Below are 14,107 nucleotides of genomic sequence, written 5' to 3'. Positions count from 1 at the left end.
CCCGACCAGGGCTTTCATTTATGTATATATATTTCTTTGTATGCTTGTATATGAGTGGTATTGTTATATTCTGTTGAATGAATGAATTGGCATATGCGATGTGGAAGGAGACGACATTTTAATAATTAAACGAGAATATAATATCCATATTTTTCCAATTATTAATATCCCACTCATGAAATATATGAGAAAAACATCCAGGGTCGGAATAGGTCATATAGAGAAATATAGGTTCGGGGCCTTACAATGAAACTAAATCATTAATTATGAAAACATCACATGTTATTTTTTGAAACTGTTGGTTTAGAATCGTTTTAAATAGTGGAAGTTCTGAAAGTTTTCTGATTACACGATGTTTTAAAGATGCTAAAATATTAATAGAAATTCAGGATCCTTCGAATTTGGGCCCTTTTCTACTCAAAATTGAAAGTCAACCCTTGTATAAAATTGTACATAACTCATTGACCTAATTTCTGTGCAAGTCTTTATGCGAATTATTGTGGCAACAACTCCCTTTTTACCATCATCACACGATAATAATTATATTTTTTGTTATGTTCTGTGTACTCATACCTAGTCCTTAAATAAATATGTCCTCTACACATATATTTGTGTACACATTTTGCATCTAACAAAACAATAAAGCTTATTGATAAAAGCCAGAAATATAATCTGTTTTTGATGGCAAATCTCGGTACTCATACTCATTCCAATAAAAGCAACTTCAAAACCACCCATGCCTCTATATTTAATCACTTGCTTGTTCCTGCATCCTGCATCCTGTGCTGATGCTGTTGTTGTTGTTGCAGGTCCTGCTGGTGGTGCTGCAAATGGCAGCCATTTTAATTTGACCAATTAAATATTTATTGATGTAGAAATTTATATAAAATGGCGTGTATTTAGAATGAGGTTAGGTAGGATGAGCTGTGGGAAAGATAACCACCCCGAGGGGAGTTTTGATGGGATAGGAAGAGGTATCATTTGATTTAGTGGTTTAATCAAAATCCTTGACTGTGATGACACTTGGAACAGCCAGAACCAGCACCAGCATCAGCTCCAACTCCATCCAGCACGATATATGGAACACAATGAAGCGAGAGAAATTCAGGACAAAAAGTAAAATATAAAATCAACTTTAACAGCAGTTGTTGGGAATAATAATGATATTCCTTTCATGATCACGCGAATGTTACGCTCTTCCCTACCCTTGCCTTCCCTGTGGCAAGGATGCTAAAGCTATATAAAGAAAAATCGTTGCTATGGATATTATTCGCTTTCAATAAAATGGAAATATTTTCCCACAATGTTGGTGACGTGACGACACACAGTCGAAGTTTATGGCGGAAATTATTATTTCAATGGCCAAAGAATAAAAATAAAAGACATGACGAGAAAAAAAAACTAAGTTTACTTTCTTAAGTGTTTCATTGTTTCTGTGTTTTCCTTTTTTTTATTTTTTAAATTATCATTGTTTTTTGTTTTCTTTTGGTTATTAATTTTATTGAAAGAAGACGAAATAAAATAAAACACGTAAATATTTTATTATGAAAATTATTTAAAACTGATGTCAACATAAATTTTAAAGAGGTACCTATAAAGTTTGCATTTTTAGAAAATACAAATAGGACAAGGTTACAGCTGACGTAAAATACTTTGATTTGTTTATATAAATGAATTTGGTTTTATAACGCAAAATTACTTAAATCAATGAATGTAAAATTTCAGTAATAATTATATATAAAACATAACCTTAAAAATCAGAGAAACGGTCCGGAATGCATGTCAAATAGTCCCTATTTGTGCAGCTGTAATTTTTGAAGCTATCATCTTTTGATATATGACAAGTAAGAAATACAGTATTTCAGTATTTGTTATTAGGTGCGGTTAGGTTATAGTGGCTGTCCAAGATGGAAACGGACACACTTAGGGAAGTTTAATGGCCCATTGTGATACCACATGAATCTTGAGGCTTCCTCCCAAGCTCAATGGAACCAATTTGAATCCCTTATGAAACGTGAGAGGCTGATTATACTGATATTATTTAGATTGTTAAAGAAGAATTCTTCTAGGTAATTCTTGCGTTTTCGAGCCGGAGCAGGGCATGTGCAGAGAAGATGAAGAACTGTTTCTGCCTCTTCCTCGTCCATACAGCTTCTGCAAAAGTCATTTGATTAAACGCCTAGTCTCGTGGCTTGCTTTCCTATTAGAAAGTGTCCGGTTATGACACCTATTATCGAGCTTATATGCGATCTACTTAGAGAGAGCAAGCACCTTGAACGGTTTAAATCCAGTGTTGGCCAGATGTGTTTTGTGACTTGATACGGGGTGATGTTGTTCCACCTGGTGCCTGCCCTCCTCACAGCGTCTTGAATTAGTAGCAGTTTACAAGTAGCGATTGGTATGCCAGTATTTGCCAAACGTGGTAGGATGGTGTACTGTACAGTTCCTGGCAAGTTCATCTGCCTTACAGTTACCTGGAATGTCTCTATGGCCCGGCACCAAGCAAAGGTGAATATTAAACACAGTTATGGACTGTTATAGAGCTTGTAGAGACAGAGTCCACAGAATTGATAGCGGCATGGCTATCTGAGAAAATACGGATATCAGATGTTCATATTACGTTTTCTTTAAGACAGGACAAGACTTCCTTTATCACCAAAAGTTCCGCCTTGAACACGCTACAATGATTGGGAAGGCGGAATGAGAGACTTGATGTCAGTCGTTCAGAGTACACATCTCCACCAACCCCTTTTTTTGTTTTTGAACCATCTGTATAAAAATGGATTGACCCATCTTCCAGGAATGTCCTATCCTCCCAAAAAGATCTGGCAGGTATAGAAATCTGGAGGTTTCTGTCGAATTGTAGTTGGGGGATGGTGTAGTCTGTGTGCTTTAGAATTGATTCTTAGTACCTTAGAATTACGGAGTGGCCAATGTTGTTGTTAGTCCACTGCGACGAAGCATTGAGGCGAATAGCAGAGCTTGCAGCTATTTGTTTACTAAATATGTCAAGAGGTGTAAGGTAGAGCAAGGTCTACAGTGCCGAAGACGGGGTCGTGCGAAGCGATCCGCTTATACATAGGCAGGCTGAACGTTGGACTTTATTTAACTTATCCCTGTTTATACCTTTCTCTAAAGCAGTCCACCATATTGCCACACCGTACATTAAAATCGGTCTGATTACCGATGTAATCAAGAAAAGAGAGCTACAGTAGCTTTTTTGACTCTTTTCTGTACGTTGCGTTTCCAATTTAGTTTTTTATCTAAGACAACCCCCAGGTATTAAGCCTCGTCTGATAATTTTAATTGGATTAGTTTAATATAGGGAGGGTTGACAAATGGAATGTTCTATCTCCTCGAAAATAAGACCAAATCGGTTTTGTGGGGTTAACACCCAGTCCACACCGATCAGCCACAAGTATTAGTCTGTCCAAGGCATTTTGTAAGAGTTCTTTTATGATGTTAAGATGCTTTCCTGAAACTGCTATAGCAACGTCTTTGTCCGCATAGGCTATCGCTCTGAAACCCTCCGCATCCAGACTAGTGCGGATTTCATTCACCACTAGGTTCCAGAGGAGAGGGGATAGAACATCACCTTGCGGTGTCCCTTACGAATCGTCTAAAGAAAGAGTTGGCCAGTTTTGAGTTAATTATTCTGCTAGTAAGCATAAAATGAATTAACTCAAGAAGCGAACTCTCTACATTTAGGGATGCAGACGTATCCATGTTGTTAAAGGCACCTTCGATGTCAAGGAAAGCAACCATAGTGAACTCTATATGATGGAGGGAATATTCGACGATTTACCCTTCAATACTTGCCCTTAAATGGATATCAATCAATCTTTCCAAGGTTTTAAGAAGGAATGATGATAGACTTATAGGACTTAGATGTTTAGGATTGACTTGCGAGCATTTACCTACTTTGGGTATAAAAACAACTTTAACTTCTCTCCATGCCGAGGGATTTGTTATGAGTAAAATAAATAGATAGGGGCAAATTTTGGAAACAAAACTTTCCTGGCAATTCTATTTCTTGAAGAGTTAATCAAAATGGGCCATATTGATTACTTTGATTTTAACACCTTTAATTTTTTTTAATCATACGAGGAGTTTCGTGTTAAAACACAATCAATTGCACATCTGAAAGATGAAAATCATGATGTCATTATGGACTTTGGATTCGCCAAAAAAAATTGTATGGAAAGATAGTGGTGTTGCATGGTGGACATTTGGTTGATATATCGCTTTTAATAGTTTGGAGTCACAGTTATGACTATCATTATTTCTTATCAATCATTAGAACATTGAAAATTTCTGTAATTGAAGCAAAATTTTCTGATTGGAATGAAATATTTGAGTTTAGAGCCCTTAAGTTCAATACGAAACAGATCTTAACTTCATCCATAAACATAAACACGCCTAAATGCAGCAATATATGTAGCTGTCTCACTTTTAATACCACAGTTTGCACTCTTCACATTGCAATTGTCGCCATTTTAGTTTTTATTTTCTGTTTTCTCCGTCTATTCTTAATTTAAATTTCATTATGAAACTTAACTTTTAAGAGTAAGTCGAGGAGTGCGGAAAGTTTCTTTGGACAAATAATTTGTATTCATCTAAAATGAACTCTGTTATTTTTGAGAAATAAAATATTACATACAACTTATTGGTGTGACGATATTACATTCGTTTTATTAATTTCGAGCTCCTCGTCTGAAAAAGGACTGAGTTTAACGTTGGAAGAAAATTTGACAGGTGCAAATACAGACAAAATGGAACAATATTGTTTCATTTTCTAAATTCAAACATCAGCTGCTTATTGAAAACTATTTCATCTTTGAAAAATCCACAATTTAACTAAAGACAAATTTTATATTAAATATAGTATTATTTTTCAAACGAAATTCTACAACTAATATTACTTTCCATGTATACATTACATTTTGACATTTTATAAAATCTTTCATGCTCAAGAAGTACCTATATAGTTCCGTCATGTTGATGTATCAATGTTTGCCTAAAAAATATCAGTAATTATTGCTCAATTTAATTCAAATAATGCTTCAACTGTTGAAATAAAGATTGTGAAGATTGTTAGCGAAAATAGGGGCTCAATTTTTTTTCAAGATGTTAAAGAACCAAAGTGTTGAATGTATCAAATCATTTGTAAAGAGCGATTTTCTATCTATTATCTTTTTGGCAACACTGGTTTTAACAGCTGACGCAAGTTTCGAGTTTTGTTTCGGTCTTACAAACCAACAACAATTCCAAATTATTGAATTTTATTATCAAAATGAGTGCTCTCGAAAGTTCATCGCAAGCTTCTTCCGAAAATTGTGTTCAGCGACGAAGCTCATGGGTACGTAAATAAGCAGAATTGTCGATTTTGAAGTGAATATCAGCCAGAAGCATTGCAAGAGCTATCAATACATCCAGAAAAAGTCACAGTTTGGTACGGCTTATGGTTTGGTGGCATCATTCTATGTTAAAACTCATGTCCATATAGACAAACCCGCTTGAATTTACGCATTGGAAGGCAATATCGAAGCATATTTTCGTGAGATACCAGCGAAATTTTAGAAGGAGTATGCCAAAATTGGATTAAGCGGATGGACCATTTGAGGCGCACTCAAAGTCAACAGTTGCTTGAAATAGTCTTCAAACATTTAAATATATGGACCGTACTATTGATTAAAATAAAGATTTTATTATTTTTTTTGTTTTTTTTTTTTTGAAAAACTTTCCTATAGCAAACTTTTTATTCAGAGAAACGGTCCTGAATGAATTGAGGCAATACAAATTTCCATTACAAATAACACCTTTTTGGACAGCTGTCATCTATTGACATTTGACACGTAAGAACTACAATATTTCTGTATCTCTTTTTCTAAATAAAAAGATAGTGGCAAATTTTGCAAGAAAACTGTCCTGACAATTCTGTTTCTCAAAGAGTTAATCATATTTGGCCATACTGAAGACACCTTAAGATATGTTTTTATTTCTTGAGGCAACGTAAGAGTTAAGAAATGAGTAAATTCACAATCGATTCCAGACTTTAAAAGGCGTTTTTATTTTTTTTAGTTCAGAGCAAAACCTGAACTGTCAAACAAAAAATTGTGTTTATTTATTACCCCTACAAGGTTCAGAGTTTCAAATTTGTGTTTCTTTTTTCGTTTTGATCGTGTTCTGAGCTGGTTCAGATCGAGATCGTACTCTATGAGCTTAGAATAAAATAACAAAGCAGACTGAGTTGAATGCTGAGCACAAGCAGTTGACAGGTGAAATTGACAAAAGAAAAAATAAAACAATTAAAATGGTGCAAGAAAATAGTTAAGTTTTATTTCAGAAGTCTTGAAATGGACATCCTTTTAATTTCTTTAGTTTGATTATAATTAGTTTTTCCATTTTATTTTAGCTTTGAATCTTATTTCTTGTTTCTAAAGAAAAATGACGAATACATTGAAATGTCAAATAGTGACAGCTTAAGTGTTCAGGTGTAGTACCCGTGGCATGATGGTTAGTGCGTTGGACTGTCATTCAAGGGATCTTGGGTTCAATTCCTGGGTTTGCCACCTTAACTTAAACAAAAAAAAATTCGCGGGTACAGCCTCTTGCGAGGAATTGACAAATCCTTCAAGAGTAATTCTTGTCATGAAAAAGTGCTTTCTCAAATTTGCCGTTCGGATTCGGCCTAAAATTGTAGGTCCCTTCCATCCCTGACAACAGTACTCTCACCCAGGAATGGTTAAGGTTGTAAGTCACTAGGCCCTGGTTTACAGCGGACTGTTGCGACACCCAATTTATTTATTTTTTAAGTGTTCAGGAGTGTTTCAAAAATAATTCTGAACGTTCAGAACACGTTTTGTTCAGAGGATGTTCAGATGCATGCTCGATATGCTCAGACTCTGTTCAGAGCTCTATTCTGGGTTAAAAAGAAAAAGCCTTAAGATGGAAAACATGATGTTTACGGGAGCATACAACCGAAAATAGCCAAATATATTTGTATGACGCAATATTGAGGGTCAATTATCATTGCTATCATTATTTGTTTCCATGATTAAACATTTTGTTTCGAGATTTAAAAGCAGAGTGAAATTTATTATATTTTATGACAAAGTTAAATATATTTCCCGATAAAAACATACATTATTTAATCCATAACTTTTCTTTGAATTCTTTTTTAATTTTTCAATGATACAATTGTTTTCAACTAACAGCTGACAGCAAAAAGTGTTGATTTCAAGAATTTTATTTACGTGATTTTGATACATCAAGAAAATATTAGTAAATTTTGCTGAAATAGAACAACATTTGATATAAATATTACGTCAACTACAGAAAGTATGCTTATGAAACTAAGGCATCACATTATAAGCAAAATTTTAATATAAGAAACTGTTAAACATATGAAATCATTTTTATTTTGTTTTCAATTTTCCTTTGCAATTTAAAATACTTCTTCCATTTCGTTGATTCAAGATGCAGCGCTGGCATTTGACACCTGTCAAACTCAGCTGTAATATCAAGTGTCATAGCATTAGTTGAATGTTTGTCATTTAAGATGATTGGTCAGTTTATATTTCTAAGATCTCAGAGATTGCCGTATTCTCAGAAGTATAAATGCAATCTCTCAAACATATAAAAACATACATATGTATTCCACAAATCTGTGAACAGAATTTGTATGACTCAATTTCTCAAGAATTCTCCATCATCAAAAGGATGAAAAGAAATACAAGTTAACAAAATTCTCAGATGTCTAAGAAACATAAACTGGCCCAATAGATCGGTTAAGAATGGAACAAAGAGTTATATTTAAAACTTACTACAAAAGTGATTCATATACTACGTTGCAACTTTTTGAGCATTTTAAGATGATTTTTTTTAGTAATCAAAAGACATCGCAAAAAATCGTTAAGAATGTGGAGAAATTAAAAAAGTCTGTTAGCGTTACTTATGCTGAAAGGCTTGTTCATATTTGTGGTAATGGACGCTCAGTCAAAAATATTGAAACTGCAAGTGAATGTTTCGCTGATAAATAAACAGACGCTTAATATTGTTAATATTAATTCGGAGCAATATTGTCGAATGGTAACCAGTTTGTTTTGGCATGTGATTAAAGAATTGAAAGATATGGTAACCAGAAGTCGGGGCCACAAGCCACATAAAACGAATTTAAAAATTATGCGATTTGATACCTTTAGTTTTTTGTTATGTAGGGCTACGCCGAATTCCCTCTGCAAGCAATTAATCCCCGAACTGAAGGCGCATTAAAAAGCAATATTATTCACGTTATCATCAAGTTACCACCCAAATTGCGTTAAAAAGTGTTTTAAATACACCTCAAAAGAATTGCAAGCTACGAATCATATGGATGTGACCATTTAAATGTTATTGTTTTATTCAAAAATGAAGTGCTTTGTTTATTTTAGTTGACCTTATAATTTAAAAGTTTTTTTTTAAAAGTAAAAAGTACTTATTTTTTATTTCTTCTAGATTCAATGTCTAAAAATGGTAAAGGTTACTTTTTTCAAAAATAAAGTTTTTAAACCCATAAGGTAATTTTTTAAATTGTTGTACTGAAAACGATTTAAAAATTTGACATTATTTCTAAAATTCAGTTTTGTCTTAGCTCAATAATGTTCGATGCTGTTATTAATGAATGAAACACAAAACAATCTTCAGATTCGGCTTCGTCTGCGTTACGTCAGGTGAAACCGAAGCTAAAGCTTGTTTGTGTTTCAGCCATAAAGTAGTTGTGCCTTTTAAACAAGTTTCCACCATAACATTTACGGTCTTATGAAAAAAGTTGGGTATATAAACATGCATTTTGAATAATCTGCTCATCGTTCTTTCAAAAACAATACTGTTTATTTAAACTTTAATTGATCCTCGTTAGGATTAATCCAAATTAATCATGTAAAAAATATTTTAAATAGGTTTCTCGATCTTGTATTTATTATTAAGGATTAAATTTATGGTCTTTAAATCAGAGTTTCCTTTAGTAAGAAATCAAATTCATCACAAAATCAGATGTATACGATCTTTAAAACACTTTTGTTTGAAGGTGTTCAGAAGTTCGTTCCGGTATGGTAGTTCGAAAGAGATCGTTTTTTCAAGCGAATTATAATATAGACATTATATCTAATAGTGAAAACCTGTATAATGATATTAGTTCTCAAGTTGATTTTAATGTGTTTTCCCTAACTGATCAAGAGGTATTTGACGGCTTAGTTTCTCTTGATGTTAATATAAAAGCTGGAGTAGATTTGATTCCTCCTCTTTTGATATCGGAATGTGCTGTTTCGCTTTGTAAGGTACCAAACATTATTTTCAATAAATCGCTCCATTCTGGGGTTTTTCTAGAAGAGTGGAAAATATCATCCATCAGCCCTATTTATAAAAGTGTTCTCAAGCACTTAATTAAGAACTATAGACCAGTCCCAAAACTTTCAGCGATTTCAAAACTTCTTGAAAAGTTGGTGTTCAATAGACTTAGTTTCACGGTGAAAGACACAATATCTTCGAGACAGCATGGATTTTGTAGTGGTAGCTCCACTACTACGAATTTGTTTCCGTTTACAAGTTTTTGTTTATCTGCTATTGGAAAAAAGAATGCAGGTCGATGTTTTGTACGCGGGTTTGGTGAAAGCGTTGGCTAGAGTCCATCATAGACTTCTATTAAGAAAGTTGGAGAGGATGGGATTCAGATTCGGTTTTCTTAAATGGTTAGAGTCTTATTTATCAAATCGAAAACAGATTGTTTAAATCGAAGGCAATCAATCCTTTTTTATTGAAGTCTTATTGGGACTGCCTCAGGGAAGCCATTTGGGACCCCACCTTTTTAATCTTTTCGTCAATGACTTTCCGAACTGTCTGCAATTTTCTTATTGTTTGATGTTTGCAGATGACTTGAAACTATATTCCCAAATTTCTTCAGTTGAAAATTGTGTTAACTTTCAAAAAGATATAGATGCGTTTTCAATTGGTGTAAATATAATCATCTCGAGCTAAATATCTCTAAATGTAAAATATTTAGAGCTTCTCGTACAACACCTAAAGTGTTGTTCAGTTACAGTCTCGGCAATGAAAGTCTTCCAACCGTAAATGAAATAAAGGACGTTGGTGTTATTTTTGACACTAAGTTTTCTTTTTCTGAACACATACATTTTATTATTTCAAAAACGAATTCGTTGCTAGGTTTTTTAAAACGCAACACGGGGGTATTTAAAGATAGTTATACCCTAAAAACGATTTACATATCTTTAATATTACCCATACTGTTGTGTTGTTTGGTCTCCTTTTTATCAAAATTCCTCAGACAGGATCGAAAATATTCAAAGAATATTCAAGCGTTTTGCTTCCAGGAATTTCAGGTGGTCAGATGGTTTGCCCAATTATGGCTCTAGGTGCGCACTGATAGCTTTAAAATCTTTAAAAAGTCGTAGAGAAGCCCTTGGGGTTCCTTTTATCAAAGACATACTCAATGGTAAAATAAAATCTTCCCACTTACTAGCTCCTATGTCTTTTTATGTTCCTGAGAGACATCTAAGAAATAGGGACGTTCTCTTTTTGATTCATAGTCACAGGACGAACTATGGACTTAATGAACCCATAACTCGTAATTTATCTCTTTGTAATTTAATTCATAGTGGAGTCAACCTTCAAATGAATAGGAATATGTTTAAGAGGATTGCTTTAAACCTTTTTAATGATGTATAATGATAAATTATAATTTAATTGTAGTCAACAGATTATGTATCCATTGATGAATAAAGAAATAAATAAATAAGTTGATTCCTAAGCTTTAATATGAAGCCTAACCTAACTTAATCTTAAAAGAATGAAAAAAGTTCCCATTTTTACTATTTTTTTTTGTACAAACACATAATAAATACACGTTTAAACTTAAAAAAATATTAAACTAAAACAAAATTTAAATAAAATTATAAAAATAATAATTTAAAAATAAAACCCAAAAGAAATGTAAGCAGTGCAAATAGGTTACCTGGTGATCTGCCGCAAAAACCCACTGCGTGCCAAAGCAACTGGGATGGGGAGGACACATTTTTTTTATATATATATAAATTTAAATTTTCATAGTTTTTGTTCACGTTTATTCAAAAATTAGTTTTTGGTTTTTCTTTTTTTTTTAAATTTATTTTATTCAAAAATAATAAACAAAATCTCATTTATACTTTTTGAGAGAGAGATAGAGAGAGCGAGAGGTATTAATTTATCATAAGAAGCATTATATGTTTTTTTTTTTAATATTTTTTAATTTTTCGTATAAAAATTCAATAAGGAAATAAAAATACAGGAGTTTATTGAGATTAAACAGAAAAAATTACTAAACAAAAAATCAATTAATCAAATTTAAAAACCTGGGTTTAAGGACAATAAGAAGCTGGATTTTGAAATAAAATAATTTCAAATTTTTTAAAATTTATTTCCCTACTTTTTAATGTGACCTATAATGTTATGTATATGTATGTGAATGTATGTGTATATGTATGGGTGTGTATATTTTTTTTTCTGAGGAGTTGGGGTGTAAGTGTAAGTGTTGTATAGTTTTTGTTTTTGAAATGTATATGATGTATATATATTTATATATGGTAGATTTGAAATGTGTATTTTGGAAGTGTTTTGTTGTATATTTTTGTAAACTTTTTGCATATACTATACCTTTGACCTGCAGCTGAGCTGTGTATTTGATTTCGGCTGCTGGATTAGTAGCCACACATGTGTATTCACCGGAGTGTGTCGCCGATAAGGAGGGAATACTAAGGAGTGAGGAATATTGATCTAACATTGTTACATTGGCGCCCAAGAGTGCGGGCAATGGCTCACCATCCTTGAGCCAACGTAAGGTTAGGGGAGGATCACCCCTAGATACCCCACAAACAGTACGCGTTCGCATACCCTCAGCCAGTCCGTCTTGGAATGAAAATGGCTCTATAATAGGAGGTACTGTAATGGAATACAAGACGAAACAAACGGATAACACAAATTGAAATAAAAACAAAAAACAAACATAAAACACAACAAGGATTCATCATCATCATTATAATTATCATCACCATTTTTATATCTTTTTATATCATCATCATCATCAATAAAACATTCAAAGAGAGAAAAAAGAGAGAATTTTTGTCTTGTTTAATATAAATGATTTTTTTCATTTCATTTCATATCATTTTTTTTAATCATATCCATGTTGGTGACATTTATTTTTATTAATTTTTATCATACTCCATTTCTATTTTGCGTGCGAGTTTTTCTGTCCCATATCCAGTAAGTTGCAGTTCTAATTGAAGTAAGTTAAGTTTTCTTTTAAATATTTATATGTATTTACATTAGATACTCTTATACAAACTTTTAAAAATCGAAAACATAAACAAAACAAAAAAGTAAACTTAAAAATCATCTACGAAATATCTCCACACTTGAAACATACACAGAAAATTAAATATAATTTAGGTATATATATAGTAATTAATTGTTTTAAATAATTTTTAGTTAAGAAGAAAACGTTTCCAAAGAACACACAATCATTTAAAAGTTTTTTTTTTTTTTTTTTTTTTGAAAATATTAAAAGGGTGAAATATAGAAGAGAATGAAAATATATATGTATTTATTTATATATATAGAAATAGTGGAAAATAGCATTCTCTCTAAACGAAATATATATTTTATATATAATATATATATATATAGTTTTAAAGGAAAAACAAAAATTATAAATATTTTTCTCTAGAGAAAAATTAAACTTTCAACAGTAAAACTCTAAAAAAGTTTCATAAAACTAAACTAAATTAAAGAAACTTAAACTATTTTATAAAAGAAAGAATAACTTAAAATAAATATTAATATCCTAATTTAATTGTTTGTTTGTATTTATAAATGTTAAGTTGAGTGTGTTTGTTTAGAACAAAAACAAAAATAAATAATTAAACTATGACGATAGTGTTTTAATGGAGTTTATATAAAAATATTGTATGTAGTAGAATGAAGTAGTAGTAGAAGTTTTCCATATTCTCGTTACCATTGACCAGTAGAGCCTGGGAATTTTCCACTTCGGCAGCTAGATTTCGCACAACACACGAGTAATTGCCAGTGTGGTCGGAGCCCAAATTTTCTATCACCAATATACTATTGTATTGATCGACTTGTTTCACTGACATATGTTGTGACGGATCGATGAGGCGATTATCCTTGCGCCAGGTTATTGTTATTGGTAGATCACCTTTGACAACTGAACATGTCAGTGAGGCACGATCTCCCATATTAAGTTGGAGTATTGATGTTTGAAATGGACTCAGTTTTGGTGGAACTGCAATGTAATATTTGGAGATTTGTTTTTTCTTTTGTGTTTTTTATTTTATTTTGGTTTTTTGTTGAAATACAATTTTTTGTTTAGCATGATGAAGATAGAAATATTATTTTATACTTATATTTTGACCATGATCTTTTGTGATTCTTTCATATACTACCTTATGAGTTTTTTTTCTGGTGGTGATGAGGATTTTATAGGCGATGCGACGTACATAGATGGTGGTGGAACAGTGGAGATTTTAAGATTGTGGATTTTACTAGGAAGAACTTATGAAGGAACCTGTAAATACTGTTGAAAAATTTTATAAAAAAAGGATAACTTTCCATTGCAGCCCTTTAAAATGATTTTGTTGGAGATATTCGTAACGTTACCATCGTCGATTAAATTTCTCAAAAACTATGTCCTAGTATTATATATATTATTAAAATATAGTTCATCTTTATTTGTAATCAAACTATTGGAGTGAAAAATATGTTTGAAAAAAGTTAGTCTGCTCTTACTGAAATTATTCTAGAAGTAATATCATTTTTTGTTCGTGAAACAAAATATGCATTCTGTGTTTTGAAACTCTCACAATTCAATTGGATTTTGAAGCTTTATTAGTTTTTGAGATTGAGGAATCAATGCAATTGTCCACTATTTGGCCAACAAAAAAACAGCTAAATATTTTTTAAAGCCATCTCTACGCGTTGCTGCGCTAACTTTTTTTGTCAACATTGTTTAATCTATTTAAGGGGAACGATAGGAGAACATCAGATATGGGCACCACCA

At 32.2% G+C, this 14,107-nt stretch overlaps 1 protein-coding gene across 7 annotated transcripts in view; it reads right to left on the bottom strand.

Moving 5' to 3' along the window:
• Nucleotides 1-14,107, bottom strand: part of LOC129945954 (cell adhesion molecule Dscam2) — a 297,467-nt gene that overhangs the window by 32,737 nt on the left and 250,623 nt on the right. For 4 of the 7 annotated variants that reach the window (XM_056055941.1, XM_056055944.1, XM_056055938.1 and 1 more), the window contains exon 10: nucleotides 13,046-13,333. In XM_056055941.1, coding sequence (XP_055911916.1) covers nucleotides 13,046-13,333 — 288 coding nt within the window. Of the gene's footprint in view, nucleotides 1-11,685; nucleotides 11,971-13,045; nucleotides 13,334-14,107 lie in introns of all 7 variants that reach the window. The other 3 variants (XM_056055945.1, XM_056055939.1, XM_056055943.1) reach the window with 1 other exon arrangement.

Source organism: Eupeodes corollae, chromosome 2 (assembly GCF_945859685.1).
Source record: "Eupeodes corollae chromosome 2, idEupCoro1.1, whole genome shotgun sequence".
Lineage (NCBI taxonomy): Eukaryota > Metazoa > Arthropoda > Insecta > Diptera > Syrphidae > Eupeodes > Eupeodes corollae.
This window is presented reverse-complemented; position numbering and strand designations above follow the sequence as displayed.